Consider the following 20,693-nt stretch of genomic DNA (forward strand, 5'->3'; position numbering starts at 1 on the left):
AGAGTCTTGGCACAGTGAGAAAATCATCCCCAGCCAGTGGGAGATGAGTCCCAAGATTGAGCATCCCCGGAAGGATGCCGGAAACAGAGAGGCGAAATGCTTCTGTCCAGCTCCAGTGTATTTTCTCCACTAACTTCTTGCTCCTTGGAGTGTGCTCGGAGGACCAGCCGCCACAGCAGCACCTGGAAGCTAGTTAGGAATACAGAACCTTGGCACAGATCCCTGAGGGTATGCCTAGGTCTTGTCATTGTATCCCCAGGGCCCTGGCACAGTGCCAGGCACCTATGGCTACTCAGGAATGTTTGTCAAATGAGTACATTTGTGAGAGAATCTAAATCACATGCAGCCAGTTTAGGCATTGGTAGAATCATTTACTAGGTACATTATGCAACCTTGCCCCCTCCTGTCACCTGCTCCTGCAAGCTGCCAAATGCAGAGGCCCAGCCTGGGACTCTCTCCAGGCCTGTGGCCTTATGAGGGAGGTAGAGAAATGGGGCGTTTATCTATACAGGCCTTAGACTTTGGACAAGATCCTGAACAGGCTTGTCCCCTCTCTGTTCCATCAGGCCTCCCACCCTGAAAACCTCAGGGAGGAAATTCTGCAATGTGTACACTGTTTGTTGCTCTCGTCACTGAGGGTGTAGACTTCTCAGCACTTGTGGCCACCACAATCCCTGTGCCATTTCTCAAATGGCCCCCTGAAAATCCAAGTCCCTTCCAAGGTGCCACCAGGTGCTGCCTACCAAGCCCTCACTGAGCGTGGAACCAAAATAAACCCCTGTTGATATGGAAACAGGTTGAATTATTTTAAGAAAAGAAATTGCTCCTTCATTAAGTCACATTGTTATGGCAACCAGGATGAGGGAAGTAACTTGGCCAAGGAGGTTATGTGCGATGTTTTGGGCTGAGTATTCAGAATGGTGGAAAACACCATCCCCTGGCTCTGTCCAGAGAATGAGGATGAGGGCCAGCCAAAGAGTGGCCCATCCCCTTTGGTTGGAGACCTGCTGTCAGGGGCCCTGCCTGTGGCCATGCAGGCTGGAGTCATAAAGGACATGTGGAAAAGGAAGCTAATGGGGAAGAGGACATCCAGCCCCAGAGTTCAGCACTCTCTGCATATGCAAGCGGGCTTCCCACTCAGGTGTAACAGGAGCACCCCAAGAGCCCGGAATTTTAAGAAGGTGGCAAAGTTGAAGAAAAGTAACAACAGTCCCTCCTGATTAGGTCTTTACTGTGTTCCAGGCACTGAGCTGAGTCCTTGATACAGTCAAGTTCAATCCTCACAGCAACCCTGCCAGGCATTATTATTACCTCAATTTCGCAAATAGGGAGATTGAGTCTTAGGTCGGTGGAGTGACTTGTTCAAGGTCACACAGTAAATGTGGAGCTGGGATTGGACTCATAGGCTCCACTTGTGGCCTATGCTGCAAAGTCAAGGGACCATTAAGCTGACAAGGGAAACCAGCCTATTATCTTATGCCCTCACTCATTCATTTATTCAGTTAAAAATCCTTTACTGACCATCTACTCTGTGCCAGGCCATGAGGCACACAGCATAGGCATATTACACTTATCTTTTTTAATATGTGCAAGGGCCATGTCAGTTTTAATCTGATTATCTAGTGACAATATAAATCATTAACTTTTTAAAACATTTTTCCAGTTTCATTGAAAAATAATCATTTTCATTGAAAAATAATCTGCATGCATCACTGTAGAAGTCTAAGGCATACAGCATGATGGTTTGATTTATATATACTGTGAAATGGTTACCCATTGCCCCAGCAGGTTCAGCTAACATCCATCTTCTCATATAAATACAATAAAAAGAAAAGAAAGAAAAAGAAGAAAAAAAATGTTTCCTTGTGATGAGAACCCTTAGGATTTACTCTCTTAACTATTTTCCTATATATCATACAGCAGTGTGAGCTGTAGCCATCATGCTGGGCACTGCATCCCTAGTCCTTATTTACATTATAACTGGAAGTTTGTACATTTTAACCACCTTCCTCCAATTCCCTTCTACCTCCCCCCACCTCTGTAAGTCTGAACTCTTTTTCTATGAGTTTGTCATTGTTTTAGATTCTACATATGTGAGATCATGCGTATTTGCCTTTCCCTGTCTGACATATTTCTTTTATTTATTTATTTATTTGTTTGTTTTGTTTTGGTATCATTAATCTACAATTACATGAAGAACATTATGTTTAATAGGCTCCCCCCTTCACCAAGTCCCCCCCCACATACCCCTTCACAGTCACTGTCCATCTGCATAGTAAGATGCTGTAAAATCACTACTTGTCTTCTCTGTGTTGCACAGCCCTCCCCGTGCCCCCCACACACTATACATGCTAATTGTAATGCCCTCTTTCCTTTTCCCCACCCTTATCCCTCCCTTCCCACCCATCCTCCACAGTCCCTTTCCCTTTGGTAACTGTTAGTCCATTCTTGGGTTCTGTGATTCTGCTGTTGTTTGGTTCCTTCAGTTTTCCTTTGTTCTTATACTCCACATATGAGTGAAATTATTTGGTACTTGTCTTTCTCCGCCTGGCTTATTTCGCTGAGCATAATATCCTCTAGCTCCATCCATGTTGTTGCAAATGGTAGGATCTGTTTTTTTCTTATGACTGAGTAATATTCCATTGTGTATATGTACCACATCTTCTTTATCCATTCACCTACTGATGGACATTTAGGTTGCTTCCATATCTTGGCTATTGTAAATAGTGCAGTGACAAACATAGGGGTGCATCTGTCTTTTTCAAACTGGAGTGCTGCATTCTTAGGGTAAATTCCTAGAAGTGGAATTCCTGGGTCAAATGGTATTTCTATTTTGAGCTTTTTGAGGAACCTCCATACTGCTTTCCACAGTGGTTGAATTAATTTACATTCCCACCAGCAATGTAGGAGGGTTTCCCTTTCTGCACATCCTCGCCGACATTTGTTGTTGTTTGTCTTTTCGATGATGGCGATCCTTACTGGTATGAGGTGATATGTCATTGTGGTTTTAATTTGCATTTCTCTGATGATTAATGATGTAGAGCATCTTTTCATGTGCCTGTTGGCCATCTGGATTTCATCATTAGAGAACTGTCTATTCAGCTCCTCTGCCCTTTTTTTAATTGGATTATTTGCTTTTTGTTTGTTGAAGTGTGTGAGCTCTTTATATATTTTGGATGTCAATCCTTTATCATATCCGTCATTTATGAATATATTCTCCCATACGGTAGGATACCTTTTTGTTCTATTGATGGTGTCCTTTGCTGTACAGAAGCTTTTTAGCTTGATATAGTCCCACTTGTTCATTTTTGCTTTTGTTCCCCTTGTCCGGGGAGATATGTTCATGAAGAAGTCACTCATGTTTATGTCCATGAGATTTTTGCCTGTTTTTTTCCAAGAGTTTTATGGTTTCATGACTTACATTCAGGTCTTTGGTCCATTAAAATTTACTTTTGTGTATGGGGTTAGACAGTGATCTAGTTTCATTCTCTTACATATAGCTGTCCAGTTTTCCCAGCACCTTCTGTTGAATAGACTGTCGTTTCCCCATTGTATGTCCATGGCTCCTTTATTGTATATTAATTGGCCATATATGTTTGGGTTAATGTCTGGAGTCTCTATTCTCTTCCACTGGTCTGTGGCTCTGTTCTTGTGCGAGTACCAAATTGTCTTGATTACTGTGGCTTTGTACTAGAGCTTGAAGTTGGGGAGCGAGATCCCCCCCACTGTATTCTTCCTTCTCAGGATTGCTTTGGCTATTTGGGGTCTTTGGCGGTTCCATATGAATTTTTGAACTATTTGTTCCAGTTCATTGAAGAATGCTGTAGGTAATTTGATAGGGATTGCATCGAATCTGTATATTGCTTTGGGCAGGATGGCCATTTTGATGATATTAATTCTTCCTAGCCAGGAGCATGGGATGAGTTTCCATTTGTTAGTGACCTCTTTAATTTCTCTTAAGAGTGACTTGTAGTTTTCAGGGTATAGGTCTTTCACTTCTTTGGTTAGGTTTATTCCTAGGTATTTTATTCTTTTTGATGCTATTGTGAATGGAATTGTTTTCCTAATTTCTCCTTCTATTAGTTCATTGTTAGTTTATAGGAAAGCTACAGATTTCTGTGTGTTAATTTTGTATCCTGCAACTTTGCTGAATTCCGATATTAGTTCTAGTAGTTCTGCAGTGGAGTATTTAGGGTTTTTTATGTATAATATCATGTCATCTGCAAATAGTGACTGTTTGACTTCTTCTTTACCAATCTGGATGCCTTGTATTTCTTTGTTTTGTCTGATTGCTATGGCTAGGACCTCCAGTACTATGTTGAATAACAGTGGGGAGAGTGGGCATCCCTGTCTTGTTCCCAATCTCAGAGGAAAAGCTTTCAGCTTCTCACTGTTCAGTATGATGGTAGCTGTGGGTTTATCATACATGGCCTTTATTATGTTGAGGTACTTGCCCTCTATGCCCATTTTGTTGAGAGTTTTTATCATGAATGGATGTTGAATTTTGTTGAATACTTTTTCAGCATCTATGGAGATGATCATGTGGTTTTTGTCCTTCTTTTTTTTGATGTAGTCGATGATGTTGATGGATTTTTGAATGTTGTACCATCCTTGCATCTGGGATGAATCACATTTGGTCATGGTGTATCATCCTCTTGATGTATTTTTGAATTCGGTTTGCTAATATTTTGTTGAGTATTTTTGCATATACGTGCATCAGGGATATTGGTCTGTAGTTTTCTTTTTTGGTGGGATCTTTGCCTGGTTTTGGTATTAGGGTGGTGTTGGCTTCATAGAATGAGTTTGAGAGTATTCCTTCCTCTTATATTTTTTGGAAAACTTTAAGGAGAGTGGGTATTATGTCTTCTCTGTATGTCTGATAAAATTCCGAGGTAAATCCATCTGGCCCGGGGGTTTTGTTCTTGGGTAGTTTTTTGATTACTGGTTCAATTTCATTGCTGGTAATTGGTTTGTTTCGATTTTGTGTTTCTTTCTGGGTCAGTCTTGGAAGGTTGTATTTTTCTAGGATGTTGTCCATTTCTCCTAGGTGTTCCAGCTTGTTAGCATATAGGTTTTCATAGTATTCTCTAATAATTCTTTGTATTTCTGTAGGGTCCGTCGTGATTTTTCTTTTCTCGTTTCTGATTCTGTTGAAGTGTGTTGACTCTCTTTTTCTCTTAATAAGTCTGGCTAGAGGCTTATTTATTTTGTTTATTTTCTCAAAGAACCAGCTCTTGGTTTCATTGATTTTTTTCTATTGCTTTATTCTTCTCAATTTTATTTATTTCTTCTCTGATCTTTATTATATCCCTCCATCTGCTGACCGTAGGCCTCATTTGTTCTTCTTTTTCCAATTTCAATGATTGTGACATGAGACTATTCATTTGGGATTGTTCTCCCTTCTTTAAATATGCCTGGATTGCTGTATACTTTCCTCTTTAGACAGCTTTCGCTGCGTCCCACAGAAGTTGGGGCTTTGTGTTGTTGTCATTTGTTTCCCTATATTGCTTGATCTCTATTTTAATTTGGTCGTTGATCCATTGATTATTTAGGAGCATGTTGTTAAGCCTCCATGTGTTTGTGAGCCTTTTTCCTTTCTTTGTACAATTTAGTTCTAGTTTTATACCTTTGTGGTCTGAGAAGTTGGATGGTAGGATTTAAATCTTTTTGAATTTACTGAGGCTCTTTTTGTGGCCTAGTATGTGGTCTATTCTGGAGAATGTTCCATGTGCACTTGAGAAGAATGTGTGTCCTGTTGCTTTTGGATGTAGAGTTCTATGGATGTCTATTAGGTCCATCTGTTCTAGTGTGTTGTTCAGTGCCTCTGTGTCCTTACTTATTTTCTGTCTGGTGGATCTGTCCTTTGGAGTGAGTGGTGTGTTAAAGTCTCCAAAAATGAATGCATTGTGTTCTCTTTCCTTCTTTAGTTCTGTTAGTATTTGTTTCATATGCTGGTGCTACTGTATTGGGTGCATATATATTTATAATGGTTATATCCTCTTGTTGGACTGAGCCCTTTATCGTTATGTAATGTCCTTTATCTCTTGTGACTTTCTTTATTTTGTAGTCTATTTTGTCTGATACTAGTACTGCAACACCTGCTTTTTTCTCCCTATTGTTTGCATGAAGTATCTATTTCCTTCCCTTGACTTTTTGTCTGTGCATGTCTTTGGGTTTGAGGTGAGTCTCTTGTAAGCAGCATATAGATGGGTGTTGCTTTTTTATCCATTCCATTACTCTGTGTCTTTTGATTGGTGCATTCAGTCCATTTGCATTTAAGGTGATTATTGAAAGATATGTGCTTATTGCTGTTGCAGGCTTTAGATTCGTGGTTACCAAAGGTTCAAGGTTAGCTTCTTTACTATCTTACTGTCCAACTTAACTCGCTTATTGAGCTATTATAAATACTGTCTGTTGATTCTTTATTTCTCTCCCTTCTTATTCCTCCTCCTCCTTTCTTCTTATGTTGGGTGTTTTGTTCTGTGCTCTCTTTAGGAGTGCACTTATCTAGTGTAGTCCCTCTAAAATACCCTGTAGACGTGGGTTTTGGGAGGCAAATTCCCTCAACTTTTGCTTGCCTGGGAACTGTTTAATCCCTCCTTCATATTTAAATGATAATCGTGCTGGATACAGTATCCTTGGTTCAAGGCCCTTCAGTTTCATGGCATTAAATACATCATGCCATTCTCTTCTGGCCTGTAAGGTTTCTGTTGAGAAGTCTGATGATAGTCTGATGGGTTTTCCTTTGTAGGTGACGTTTTTTTTCCTCTCTGGCTGCCTTTAATACACTGTTCTTGTCTTTGATCTTCACCATTTTGATTATTATGTGTCTTGGTGTTGCCCTCCTTGGGTCCCTTGTCATGGGAGTTCTGTGTGCTTGCATAGTCTGAGAGGCCATTTCCTCCCCCAGCAATTATTTCTTCAAAGACACTGTCTATCCCTTTTTCTCTCTCTTCTTCTTCTGGTACTCCTATAATGTGGATATTGTTCCATTTCAATTGGTCACACAGTTCTATTAATATTCTTTCATTCCTGGAGATCCCTTTATCTCTCTCTGCGTCAGCCCTTCTGCGCTCCTGTTCTGATTTCTAGTCCATTAATAGTCTCTTGCATCTTGTCCATTCTCCTTCGAAGTCCTTCCAGAGATTGTTTTATTTCTGTATTCTCCCTCCTTAGCTCTTGCATATTTCTCTGCAAGTCCATTAGCATGGTTATGACTTTTATTTTGAATTCTTTTTCAGGAAGACTGGTTAAATCTATCTCCCCAGATTTCTTCTCAAGGGAGGTTGTGGAAGATGTCTGGGTTAGTCTGGTCTGTATCAAATTCTTCTGCCTTCTCATGTTGATAGTTGCAGTGGTATGCTGTTGGCACGTGTGTCAGCTGGGAGAACCAAGAACCTTTCCACTTGCTCCTGTATTTTCTTTCCTGGGGCATTGGCAACCCCTAGCGGCTTGTGTTGGGCAGTTGCGCGCAGTCAGGGTCTCTCTTTCTTGCCCACCACTATGGAGGAAGCTCCTTTGCTGAGGGTGCCGTCAGCCTCAGGGTGCTGGTCTGCTATGGCGGGGCCACACAGGAGGGATAACGGGCGGGGGGCTGTTTATTGCCATGAGGGTTTCTCAGAGCTGCACTGCCACCTAGGCGGTTACGGTGCCCAGAGTTCCCCAGGACTCCCAGCTGCTAGGCTGTGTGCTCTGGGACCCCAGCTGTGAGGCCCCTGTCCCTTTAAGACTTTTGAAAAACACTCGCTTTTCTTTTGTCCCAGGGGTGCTGGCTGCGGGGACCCCTCACAGGTTTTATTGTACTGTTTCCCTAATACCCAGCACTCCACTCACTGTGTGTCTGTGCTCTGGTGTGGATGGCAAGACTGGGTGTTTAGCAGTCCTGGGCTGCCTGTCCCTCCCCGTTCGGACTCCTCTCTTCCTGCTGGGGAGCTGGGGGGAGGGGCGCTCGGGTCCCGTCTGCCTGCGGCTTGGAGCTTACCCCCTTCATGAGGCGCTGGGTTCTCACAGGTGTAGATGTGGCCTGGCTGTTGTCCTGTGTCTTCTGGTCTCTCTTTTAGGAAGAGTTGTATTTGTTGTATTTTCAAAAATTTATATGGTTTTGGGAGGAGATTTCTGCTGCTGTACTCATGCTGCCATCTTAGCTCTGCCCGCCTCTTCTTCAGTCATTTTCAATAGTTTGTGTCTTTCTAGGAATTTAGGCATTTCCTTTAAGTTACATAGTTGATTGTCACTCATAGTATTCCTTTCTTATCCTTTTTATTTCTGTAAGGTCGATTGTAATGTCCCTTATTTTATTTCTGGTTTTAGTCATTGGAGTTTTCTGTTTTATTTTTGGTCAATCTAGCTAACCAAAGTTTTTTTGAATTCTCATTTGGACCTCAGTCTCCTTCTGCCTATGTATGGGATGGGAGCTTTGGCCAACCTAAGAACATACATATTTTTTTTTAATATTCAAGAAAACAAGTGTTATTCACATTCCAGTGTGTGAAGCTCTCTGCCTGAACCCCCAAAGCATATTTTTCTGTTCCCTTGACTAACTGAGGCAAATTCATTCTGAACCAGCCAGCCTCTTTATTAACCAATGACTATAATTCATAAGGCTATCACAATCGTACTCTCTTGCTTTGGAAATTAAGCTGCAACCATTTTAGCACATGGCCATCAGCCAAGTATTACTCATTTCTGAGTAAATATGAGGGTCTAGGGAGGAGCAGAAAGCAGTGGACCCTGGCCGGCTGTGACTCCCCACCCCCGGTCAAGGCACTGTGAGTAGGCCTGGGGCCTGGTCTTTATGAACAATGCTCTCTTTGAGTTCTCATGTAAACAGAGGCAAATTAGAAAAGCGGAGACCTACTGCTGTTTTGACCATTTGTTTCCTTGGCTATGGCACCCAGAACCCGGCTGCCCTGGTTAGCAGGGACTCAGCTGACAGGTGGCAAAATCAGGAAGCCAGGGAACAGCATTTGGTATCTTGCAAAAGTGTCAAGTCTGACTGTTGTTCTGGGGTGCATGGCACAGCTGTTCATCTTTCCTCCTTTCTCTGGTAGCCCTTAGCCTGGCTGGAGTGCTGGAGTAGAAGCATCCATTAGCTCAGAAAATGTCTTAAGGCCAATGAAATGTCCTCTTAAAAATTATTTCCAGATGAATGGGAAATCTGTGTGTGTGAGCAGGTCCAAATTTTAAAATGGAGCAATACCCACCAAGATTTCACTGTTAGGAAGTGGCAACAAGTCAACTCTTAGAGATAGGTGTGTGGTGAGCTTGAAACTCAAACCAAGTATAACAGCCTCAGCCCCACCCTAGGCTGCTGACTCAGGACCAAGAGGAAGAGGGAGCTGCCAGACTTCACCATTTCTGTAAACAGTTCTTGAAAGAGAAACCACACACCTGTCTTTCTGCCAGCCACCAGCTCCTCTTCACAGCTGACAGTGCAGCTATTGTCTTTTCTCCAACCCCCAAGGGCAGGGCTCCGTAAGTTGATTTCCATTGGACCCCCAAGAGGTGTGTGGAGAAAATTTAGGGGGTCTCTGAACTTAGATGGGAAAATCATTTGATCTTTTTTCCACTAATCTCTAACAGAAATTTAGCATTTCCTTGAAGTAGGAATGTAGGCAACAAGCCATAATAGTATTAGCAGTATCTGTGACTTTATCCCCAATAGAAATCACAAATGTTTTCATATCACATTATAGTTGTATCTCAAAAAAGTTGCTTATGTTCACCATCACTTTAAAACTCTTATCTATAGATTTGCCATTAAACCTTATGAGTTAATGCATTATGTAAGTAATCATATAACTAGATCACAATTTCTTTAAAATATTTTATAACTACTTCAGTATGATTGGTTTCCTTTGCAATTTTGTGTATTTTCTTTTATGGACCTGAAAACATTATTCTGAGAAGGGGTCCAGAGGTTTCAACAAACTGCTAGAGGAATCTGTGAGCTAAAAGAAATTAAGGGCCCTGTCCTTGATCTTGGCACACTCCTGTTCCACTGGACTCATTTGTGATCCACAGAACATTCCCTATTTTACTGGAGAGTTCAAAAGCACTTGCATGCTAGTCGCTAGTCCCATGGCACTGGCCAAGTTAAACTTTCCATGCCAATGGGGAATAATAACACTACGTAGTTTATAGGCTTGTTATAATGGATGACTCAATGAGTTAATATCTGTAAAGCACTTAGTGCCCAACAAACAGTAAGAGCTAGTAAGTATAAGCTATTTTTATTGTTGTTATTGTTTCACATCAATTATCTCACTAATATATACTATTATTGTCTCTATTTTTAGAAAAAGGAAACGGGGACTTAGGGAGGTAAAAATGAACACAAAAAGGGACACAACAAGGAAGTGGCAGAGCTAGGGTTCAAAGCCAGGTCTATGTGACTGTCAATCCCAGTGGAAATCACTCTTCACCACACCACTGGGAGCGAGTGATGCTCCCAAAGAGATGGAGACCACCAGCAAAGTGCTCATTTGGGAATGAACAACCAGTTCTACAAGCTCCTGCTTTCTCTTCACCAACTTGCTCCTACTGCCTATGCCTCCAACTTGATGTGTAGGGAGTTGCTCCCAGCTCCACTTCCATTCCCTTCAGCCTTCAGTCAGATCTTAGGAGGCCAGTGCTCCTCCCAAAGGCCACTACTGCCAAAGAAGCCCCACCTGCAAAGGGGCTAAGTGCATGTTCTCACACTGAACAGCAGCCTTGCAGCAACAAACTCATTTGGAGTCATGAACCAGCCTCTGCTCCCAGGTAGAAGTCAAGCCTCACAGAGCAGTGGGGTCAGAGGAAGGAGAGCCACTGAAGGGAGGGTTTTTGTAAAGGAGCAATAGGACCAGACTGGTGTGTTCAAAGGACCACGGCTGCCCCCATCCTGCAAGCTTGCAGAAGGTGGCTTGATGAGAAGTAGTAGAGGCTAAAGGCTGTCTAGACCAGGAGAGAGGCTCCTTTAGTAGTTCAGGTGAGAGATGAGAAGAGCCTGGAACTGATGGATATTTTCTCTTGCTCATATCTCCATCATAAGTGGTGAGGAAGAGGTAGGACTGCAATTGCAGGGGACACTTGCCCTCCATAAGTTTGGTTGTATATGGGTCCTAGGTGGCAAGGCTTCCTTGGGCCGCAGGACAATTACCATGAATTCACACACTAACACCTTCCATCTTAGCCTCTTTCTCATAGTAACAGCCCACAGCAAGAGCACAATAAAAAGCCAGGGCTCCTACTTTCTGGTATTCCTACCCCAGGAGAGTTGCTGAGGTGAGAGGCCCCAGCTCTATCTGTATGTGTGGCAGGCAGGAAGGGGAGAGGGGACGCCAGGAGCAGGTCAGAGCCTGCCCTCTGTCAAAGGAAATATCCACCCTCCTAAGCCTTTCATAGACTGGTTTCCTCCAAGTAAGTCCCACCGTTACCAGGGCAACCAAGAACCCTAGGCTTTGTGTTTGTGTGTCTGTTGAATCCCTGGAGGGAATTGGCCTGCAGAGTTTTCCTAGTCTGGGCAGGATGCAGGAAGTGCTAGCTGGAGGTGGAGCCCCCGCCCCATCAATTTGGGGATAGCCTTTTGCCTTGTTAATGCCTGTCATTACCCCTGATTGGGGCCAAGGCCCCACTTGAGTCAGTTCAGGCAGTCAAGGGTAAAAGCTGAGGCTGCAATGGACCTGGTTTCTCAAAGCCAGACTTCTCCCCCATCCTATGGCACCTGCCTCTCAGGAGGGATAGTCCTCCAAGCTTCATGCATTCTGAGCAAGTGTCCAGGAGGAGGGTGCTCTCACCAGACCATGGAACCTGCTGGGGGATCACTGCACAGATATTTCTTGATCACTTACAATGGTGCTGTTCTGGGATCTCCAGTCTGATTCCTGCTCCAGGGAGCTCTATGGGAAAGGCTTTGAACCAAACTGGCTGTTTAAATGTCACTTGGGCTAGTTAGTCTCCAAGGCTATTTTCAGCACTGAGCTGGGCTGGGCTGGGCATTACAATTGCCTAGGAAGCTAATTTTTAGAAATAGAAATTTCTGGAGATGCTGATTCCATCAGTGTGGGTGTGAATGGAGGGTGGAGGTGAAGAGCTCTGGATGTCAAACTGCTGGAGTTCACAAACTCCACAAATGGAGCAAGTGACCTTGAGCTGCTAGTTTCCACACAGATTGACTAAGGGGAATAGTGGGGCCCACATCACAGGCAAAATTTTCTCTGCCTTCATCCCTCAGGAACAGGGTTTATATGATTCTCACCATACTTCTCACCCTTTTACTGCCCCCACTCGTTCCTTTCTTCTTCCTTCCTTGTATTGTATTCCAAATATTGTATTACAATATTTCCTTGCCTCCGGAATGTGCAGGGCTTCTGAGAGGTGTAATCTGGTCACCTGCCATTGGGCAGCCAGGACCCCATCCCGCTCTGTCGCAGCAGCCCAGGAAGGCATTAGCATCTATGGCAGCCACTGCAGTCTGCTGATTCATCCTGACCCCTCATCAAATCAGTTCTCAGATGGTTTTTTCGCAGATTTCTTCAGAGCCACATCTCCCCCTACTCAGGCTTCTGCAGTTGGTTTTCTGAAACTGATTTCACAATCACACGTGTAAAACCTAGTAAAGGCCATTTGAGCACATCCTTCCAGGTTGGGGAGATTTGGGGGCTCCCGATTCCATTTTGGAGGAGGTCCTCAAGTCCCCCAAGCTTCATGCCAACTGCAGATGCCCTTAGCAGGGTGCCTTTAGGTTTCCATCCAGCTGCCCATCTATTCATTCCCTTCTTCATTTAGATACCAAAACTAGGGTTGAGATCCTGCTGTGCACCCAGACGTGTGCTGGGCCTCAGGGACTTCACAGTGACTAGAGGGATGAGGAAGCTGTGGAAAGAGCAGGAATGAGACTCACACAAGGTCCCAAATTGAGTCAATAGCAGGGCTGGACTGGATGGAATCCAGGGCTCTCTTCCCTATACTTACAGGGCTTTTGGCTACAGGGTTGGAGAAAAGCTCACCCTTTGCTTCTTACTTTCTCCCACCTGCTCTGATAGGCCATGACACAGTCTGGGCTCACCTATTCCCACCTGTGATGGCATGAGAAACTCCAGGGGTGCTGGAGACCTTCTCTGAGCCCCTGAAGCAAAACAGGAGCCCAAGTGCTCATGAATGCAGCATACAGCCCCTCAGCCCTGTCCCTCCCCAGAAGGGGCAGTCAGCCACATACTCATACATACTCATTGCCATAACCTCAGCAGTGCCACCAGCCTGCCTTGTTCTGCAGGCCCTTCCCTGCAGGGCAGACTTGCCCCCTGGCTAGTTCTCCCAGACCACCCCAGGGATGGTGTACCTGATGCACACCTGGTTGCTTTGGCGATGACCCCAAATCCAGGCAGGCTGAGGCTTGAGCTCACTGGGGGGCTTTTCTGGAAAGCAGCATGGTGTAGTAGAGCTAAGAGAGTTTGGATTTGGGAGTCACCAAGACCTGAGTCCCCAATGGAGCCTAATATCACTGATTTAGGTCTTCCTGCCTTACTGAGCTGTTATGGGAATAAAATGAGATGCTGTTGGTGAAAGTGCCTGGCACATGGTCAGAAGCACACTGCTTTCCTTCCTCTCCCTCCATTCCCCTGAAAGGGACAAAGCAAGTGTGCCTCTGAAACCAGGCTTTGTTCTCATAGCACTCTTGGAAGCGAGCAGAGGGTGGAGGGCAGTGTGGGCAGGACAAAGCAGACTTAGGAGACAGATGGGGTCCAGACACTAGGGGCAGAGAGGGGCAAAGTGTCCCTGGAGCTGACTACAAGGCAGCCATGGGGCTGTGGAAGAGCCACTTATCTGTAAGCTGTGGGCCAGTGACTTCTGAGCCTCAGTTTCCTCATCTGTAAGATGAGGGTAAGATGAAATGGGAGAATGGCTATCAAGTGCCTAGCACAGCACACTCAATACGTGTTCCCACCCATAGTCCCAGGAAAAAGGTTTCCAGTTCACGGGTGGGGAATTTGAGCAAATCCCAGAATGGGATTCAGTTTTTTCTGACCCCGCAGTTTTCAAGGAGCAATGAAATCGTGCTGGGAGGGTCTCTGTGTGGACTGCCCTGGGGATGTCAAAAAATCTTCACCAGGCAGCTCACTAGGGTCCCATTGCACCACCTAGTGTCAACAAGTAGAAGGGCCCTCTAGCACTCTAGGGTCCCATTGCACCACCTAGTGTCAACAAGGACTTCCCTGTCGCGGGTGTGTGTGTGTGTGTGTGCGCGCGTGCGTGCGTGCGTGTGTTAAATGGAGAATAAATGCTGTCTTTCAAGATGCGTAGTCCCTCCACTTCCCTCTCAGCATTTTCTGCCATCCACAAATTTGGAGGACCCTACGTGGCTCCCCCTTAAGCCCCAGAATTGCAAAGCTTCAGGATAGGGCTGACTCAGGCAAGGTGCCTGGAAAATAACTGATGCCTACTGTTACCCATCTATGCTTGCTCAATAACCCAGACAGACACAGGCTTTACACACCCTTTATATTTTTATTGAGGAGAAAGCTTTAGCATACACAACAATTTCTTATCTTCACAACACAGTAAGGCAACAATATCACAATAACAATGACACATTTAATTCAAATGGGTTTCCTCCCGAGTCTCTGGGAATCCTTGGGCTGCCTTCAAACCCCTGCATGCATTTCTTCCCCCATCCCCCACCCCTCTTTCAACCCAAGCAGGCACCCAAAGCCCATAGTTCCTCTTACAGCTCTCGTGGCTGTTACATCATAACAAATATTAAAGATCTGGGAAAGTGGGGAAGAGGGTCAAAAGGAAGCCCAAGCCCCCTTGCCACCATAGGGCCAGAAAACAGCTCACTGCTTATCTACTCTTTCCCCAGCTGAGGCTACAAGGGCTCAGGGTGAGAAGCACCATGGGAATGGGCAGCTGTCCTGCTGAGGGGTCCCTGGAGGTGGGGGTGCAAGGCACCTGTCCTTTGCACTTCTCTGGCAGGGACATGGGCAGCAGGGCCAGCATGTTGAACATCAGCAAACAGGGTCCACAGCCTTGAACAGTAGTTCCCCTTCTGGAACTCTCTCCTGAGGATATAGCTTAAAAACAAACAAAATTTTCTTTACAGGGTTGTTCACGCCTGACCTGGCAGGGATGGGGAAAACTAGGCAATTGCAATGTCCAGCAAATTAGAAGAACGCTTCAGTAACTTATTTAGTTACGCACGACTGCATAGGTGGCAGCCATTTTAAATGGTGCTGATCAAGAGTTCACAGGATGATCTCAGCTTTGAAAAGACGCCACAAGGAAACACTATGAAAAAAAGGCAGCAAAGTGTTAACAGTTCTTGCATCTGTGTCAGGGGATTCTGAATGTTTGGGTTTTTTTTGTCTTCATATTTTCTCTCTTTTCCAAGTTTTCTATAAAGTTATGTATTACTTTTCTCTGTGGAAGGTGGGGGCTTGCTTTTTAAAAGGTAGCAACAGGTTACAGGTACCCAGCCCCAGTGACCCCCAGGCTGAGCAATGTGTGATAAAGAAAAGGGTCTCTTACCTCCCAGTGATGAATAAAGACCTCACGAGAAACCAGCCAGGGGACTGGGTGTCTCTGTGACTCCTCTTCCTCCAGCTCCTTCCTCTTACCTCCAGGCTCAAAATCCTAAGGCTGGGCTGAGGTTATCTGTCAGACTCAGTGAGGAACAGAGGTTGAATTTACTGTTTTCTTCCCTCTGGCCACAGACACTTTGGCTGCACCTGCCCAGCCACCAGGCACTGTGCGGGAAGCTCAGTGTCAAGGGCAGCTCAGGCCAGCAGTGGATTTGGCTGGCTTTCTGTGGCCAGGATGACATAGTACGTATTTCACTGCAGAAGCAGTGTTGTCTGGACCCAAGGCAAGCAGCGGGACTCTTTATAAGGTACTAGATACCCCGAGTCCCAGGAGTCCTAGGAGGCAATCACCCTCTCAAGCCTCACCATCTAACCAAGGCCCAGCACCAGGCCATGGCTTGGCCCCCATGTGAGAGACATGAGGACATCTTGGCTGCAAGGCTGCAGTGGGTACAGTCTCTGTAGAGAGAACCTTCCTCCCTCCTCTCAGAACTAGGGAATCCTTTAAATGAAAGTTAAAGAACAGGCCTTGGGCCCTTCTTTCTTTGGCAGTCTGGGAAAGCAAAGCCAATTAGGCTTCTGGAACCCATGGATGGCGAGTCTCCTGCAAAGACCTTTGGCTGAGGGCTGCAGTCTAAGGCCTGGCATGGGGAGGAGAACACCGTCCCTCAGGAGGAGTCATTCCGTATAATGTCAAACTGAATTCTTGCTGCTGCTTCTTCCTCCTCCTCCTCCCCCACCCAACTGTCTACCCTTTAGGCAACATCTAGGAAAGCGGTAGAGCCTGTGACATTGGGCTCCGTCCATTGGCGATGCCCCAGGAGGCAGTGTGGTCAGAGAGGGCCCCAGATTTGGCAAGCTGGTCCAAGGTCCCCGATACAGAAGTCTGTGGGAAGGTGGAACCACCTTGCCCAGTCAAGGACAAATCTCAGCCAAGCTGTCAATTTGAAATGTGGCTTTCTACATACTCACTGGACTAGATGTAGGAGCCTCTTCCGGGCCCTTCTGCTGGAGGTGTAGCTTGAAGCAAGTACAGGCTTCTAGGCACATTTCTTGATACCATTTTGTTCTCTGTGTAAGGGGCTTCGGTGGCTTTAGGAGTTTGGTGTGGCCTGCCCTTTCATTCACTGGGGCAGCTCAGAGAGGCATTGGGTAAAGTCCTGGTGAGCCAGTCAGAGGACACAACCATAGAACACAGGGCTAATAAACGCAGAAGTGAGGATTAGGAACAACTAGAGGGGTTACAAAAGGGTGACCAGTTCATTAACAGGAACAGGCCCAGAAATCTGCTCTCCAGTGTGTGGCAAGCCTGAGCAGAGTGTATGCCAACAGGGCAGCTTTTGTTGATCGCTTTCCTTTCCCAGGCGGCCTTGGTCGGGCACATGTCACTCTCTGGTCGTGGTTGCAAGATGTTCTGAGGTTCTACAGGTCTTCTTCAGGTTCTGCAGGTCTGGCACTCCCCTAAGGACTGGTCAGCAAACGGGGCAGGTGTGGCAGCAATAGCAGGGGCAGGGGATGCAGTGGAAGGGTGTGTTCTGGGTGGCCATCTCACTCCAGTGCTCACACACGAATTCGGCCGCGTGCAGCCCGGTGGCCCCCCTGTCTGGGAGTGAGGCAGAAGAGCACCGGGGGCCGTCTTCGAATTTGCCGTTGCCCCAGGCGACCTGCGCGGCGTATCAGCGGTGGCGAACTGTAGAATGGTGAATTGGTACCTGGAAGGCCCTCCAGAAGTGGGACTTGGTTCTGGTTCCTCCGTCTGCTGGGCTGTATTATGGGAGGAGATATATCTAGGAAATTTTCATGATAGTAGCCAGTAGTCTGGGATGAAGCATGGGCAACGGTGGGCTCCATCTCCATGATCTCATCTAGATTGTCATCTTGGGTCTCATCCTCTGACTCTTGCTCCTGCTCTGGCTCCGGCTCTGGCTCCTGCTCTGGTTCCTGGGCCCCATCCTCCTCTTCATCTTCTTCCTCATCCTTGTTCTCCTCTTCCTCTTCATTTTTCTTCCTCATCTCCTCTTCCTCCTCTTCATCCTCCTCGTCATTGTCCTTCTGTTTCATCTTCTGCTTTTTCCTCATCTCTTCCTCCCTCTTCTTCCTCCTCTCATCCTCCTCCTTCTCCTCTCGCTGAACAGCTCTCACACGCCTCCGCTGGTCCTTGTCATAAAGCCGGACCCTGCGTGCCTCTTCATCTTCCCCACTTAAGTACTCATCATCTTCATCACTGTCAATGATGTTAGGGTCCGCCGCAAAAGGGAAAAAGACATTGCGAACCCCAGGGAGCGGCATCGGCTTGGGTACGCGCACTTTTCTTTCTATCTCCACACATTCAAGAATCAGCTCATCCAGGTCGGCCATTTCAGTTGACCATAAGAGCTCCTTGTGGAAGAATTCTGACAGGCCTTTAAGGAATTGGTTTTGAAGGCGGCAGTCATCCCAAGACAAGAATTGGGCCAGGAACTGAAAAGCATCTGCATAGCTGCCAAGGGTACAGTCTCCCTGCTTGAGCTTGCGGATGGCCCTTCTGGCCACACTTCTGGGAATGGGGCCTCGGAATTTCTTCCGGATTTCATCCAGGAAGCGTGGGAAGTTGGCATGCAGGGGGCTTCCTTCCCGGGTGACCGAGACCGCCCAGTCCTTGGCCACACCAGTGAAAAAGGTGATCAGAAAGGCCACCCGATCAGCGCCCCCGGGAAAATGATCCTCGTGGTCAGCTATGAAGGTCTCTAGCTGCATCAGGAATTCGGCCAGGTACACTGGGTCGCCGGTAAAGGGCCCTATGGCAGGCCGCTCCAGGGGCGGCAGAGGCGGCTGCTGGGGCAGCTCCTTGGACGCGGTGGAGGGCAGCGCCGGCGCGGGCGGCATGGGCAGCGGGGGAGGGTCGGCTGACCCGTCGGAGGTGCCACAATCCTGGATCACGCTAATCAGCAGTTCGTCGGGGGCATACTCGGGCTCGGCGCGTGGGGGAGGCCAGCACAATAAGGGCAGATCTCCCTCAGGAACTGCGTCGATCTCATTGAGCGGGAACTCAAAGTTCTCCTCGGCAAGGACCGGCACCACCGGTACCGGCCAGCGGATATAGCTCGAGACATTGCCCCGCAGGGAATTCACCTCGGCCAGGGCCCTTCCAAGCTGAAGGCCCAAATTGGCGTTTTCCCCGCGCAGGGCGTTTAATTCTTCTCTTAGGGCCACGTTTGCCATGCGGAGGCTATTGAGATTTCCGGCCGCCTCGGACATCTGGCTGAGATCGGGCGCCGGAGCTGCGGGCGGGGGTGGGGGCAGGGAGCGAGGGGCCGGGGCGGTGCGCGGGAGAGGCCGAGCAACACCCACTAGGGCGAGCACCGAGGACCCGGAGGCTCGGCCTGGGGCGCGTTACCTTGTCCCGGAGATCGGAGAGGGCGGCGGCGGGAACCGGGAGGCACCGGCGGAGGACGCGGGCTGGCGGTGGCGGGCGGAAGGAAGCGGACTGCGGCAGGATCTGTCGAGGAAAAATCTTGCGGCTGCCGAGCAGCCGCCCTTTAAGTGCAGCCTGGGCCCGCTCCCCGCCCCCGGCGGGGCGGGTGGCGGGGAACGGCGGGTGCTTACTGGCCGCCGTGCACCGCCCTCCTCGCCCGCGCCTCTCACTACCTCTCTCCTTCCCTAGCTGCAGCTAACTCGAGTCGGGAAAATGCGACAGCGACTGCCCACTCGAGGTCGTCATGGCGACAGCCAGTGAACGTGTTCCTCTCCTCGGGCAGGCCCCCGAGTGTAGAGGAGCTGCTTCGCGAGGCGCAGCTCAATCTCCAGAGCCTGTTGCAAGGTATTGAGAGGGCGGGGGGCTGCAGCCGGAGCCCACCGGCTACGTGAGCAGTGGCAGAAGGGAGGTGGAGAAGAAAGAGCGCAGGGATGGCGAGAGAACTGTTAAAAACCTACCGAGAAACAAAACATGCGTTGTCCACCTTTCACCTTTCACCTTCCAGAGTAGTGATTCTAGAAGGCTCTGTTGCTATGGCTGCTTAGCGCCCACCCCCACCCCCACCTTTTTTTTCAGTTAAGTAGTCCTTGGGGGAAAAAAGGACAGAGGCTGAGGCAGGGCGATGAGTCAAGCCATGGTCAAAGAGAGCTGGATGAGAGTCTCCCCAGTGTGAGCCCGCATACCCTTCAGACCTTGTCTGTCAGACCTTCCCCCATGCCTTTGGAATCCTGGCACCCAAAGACAAAGAAGACATCTGCAGGGTCTCTCACTGAGGGCTTCACTCACTCTGCTTCTGCCACAGCCTTGTCCACATGTCCCCTGGGTGACTACTGCCTCACCAAAGTAAGCCCAATACACAGCACCCACAGTTTGCCCCATCCCCAATTCCCAGCCGAGGGTCCTTGAAATACACTGATGAGCATGTTGCATGCCAAGCTGGGTCCATCCTTTGCTTATCTGGAGAAACAGCCCTGTCATAGGGCCTGAGCAGTCAAACTGCGTGCAACAGGCAGAGTGAGAAAACCCAGACTTTGAAATGAGACAGAGCTAGACTCTTAACTAGAATCCCACACCTAACTAGCTGTGTTATGTTATGCAGATTGCCCACCCTATCTGAGCTTCAGCTTAATCAGTCATCTTTAAAAATGGGGATTCCAATTCCTCACATGGCACCTTTTTGTGAGAATTTAAATGGGGCGTATGCAAACTGCTTAGCAAGAGTATCTTGCAGTTGGAAAGACTCTGATAGGATGCAGCATCAACTCCCAGTGCAGGTCCTCTGGAATACAGGCTGATCTAGGCATGGTATTAAAGTTAATATAAAAGAAAAACAATGTGGTCCCTGATAGGACCTTACAATATGGAAAACATACACACTGACCAGAGGAATTTATCCAATGTAAGTGGCAAAGGGATGAAAACTCAGTGCTATGGGAGACTCCTGGGTGCTTCAGTATCTGGGTGGAGGGTCACCAGGGGCATGCATGCATGTCTCAAAATTCACTGGCCTGTTACATCTCAATAAAGTTATATAAATAAAACCTCAGTGCTGGTTGTAAGGTCCCTACATCTTCCAGGCTCTCACTGTCCCATTCAGGCCCATTTTCCAGGGCTATTACCTCTTCCTCCTTCGTCCTCACTCCAGTTCTTACACTTTCCTCAAAGTTCTCTTCTTACCT

At 47.2% G+C, this 20,693-nt stretch overlaps 2 protein-coding genes across 7 annotated transcripts in view; one reads left to right on the forward strand and one right to left on the reverse strand.

The window, feature by feature from the left end:
- NHSL2 (NHS like 2) overlaps positions 1-20,693 on the forward strand; it is an 82,877-nt gene that overhangs the window by 42,736 nt on the left and 19,448 nt on the right. For all 3 annotated transcript variants that reach the window (XM_073228046.1, XM_073228045.1, XM_073228047.1), the window contains exon 2: positions 19,204-19,359. In XM_073228046.1, coding sequence (XP_073084147.1) covers positions 19,204-19,359 — 156 coding nt within the window. The remainder of the gene's footprint in view (positions 1-19,203; positions 19,360-20,693) is intronic.
- On the reverse strand, positions 14,468-19,198 carry RTL5 (retrotransposon Gag like 5). 4 transcript variants are annotated; one of them, XM_037002754.2, is made up of 2 exons: positions 16,533-19,198; positions 14,468-15,053 (listed from the first exon to the last, which is right to left on the reverse strand). In XM_037002754.2, the coding sequence occupies exon 1, from the start codon at positions 18,795-18,797 to the stop codon at positions 17,121-17,123; it is 1,677 nt and encodes a 558-aa protein (XP_036858649.2). In that variant the 5' UTR covers positions 18,798-19,198; the 3' UTR covers positions 14,468-15,053; positions 16,533-17,120. The 4 variants fall into 4 exon arrangements, with proteins under 4 accessions (XP_036858649.2, XP_036858647.2, XP_036858648.2 ...); XM_037002752.2 differs by having other exon boundaries at positions 14,468-15,267; XM_037002753.2 differs by having other exon boundaries at positions 15,508-19,198.

Source organism: Manis javanica, chromosome X (genome assembly GCF_040802235.1).
Source record: "Manis javanica isolate MJ-LG chromosome X, MJ_LKY, whole genome shotgun sequence".
Classification (NCBI taxonomy): domain Eukaryota; kingdom Metazoa; phylum Chordata; class Mammalia; order Pholidota; family Manidae; genus Manis; species Manis javanica.

Excerpts from the sequence above, each read along its gene's own strand:
- RTL5 (XM_037002754.2), bottom strand. The coding sequence starts at position 18,797 with ATGTCCGAGGCGGCCGGAAATCTCAATAGCCTCCGCATGGCAAACGTG.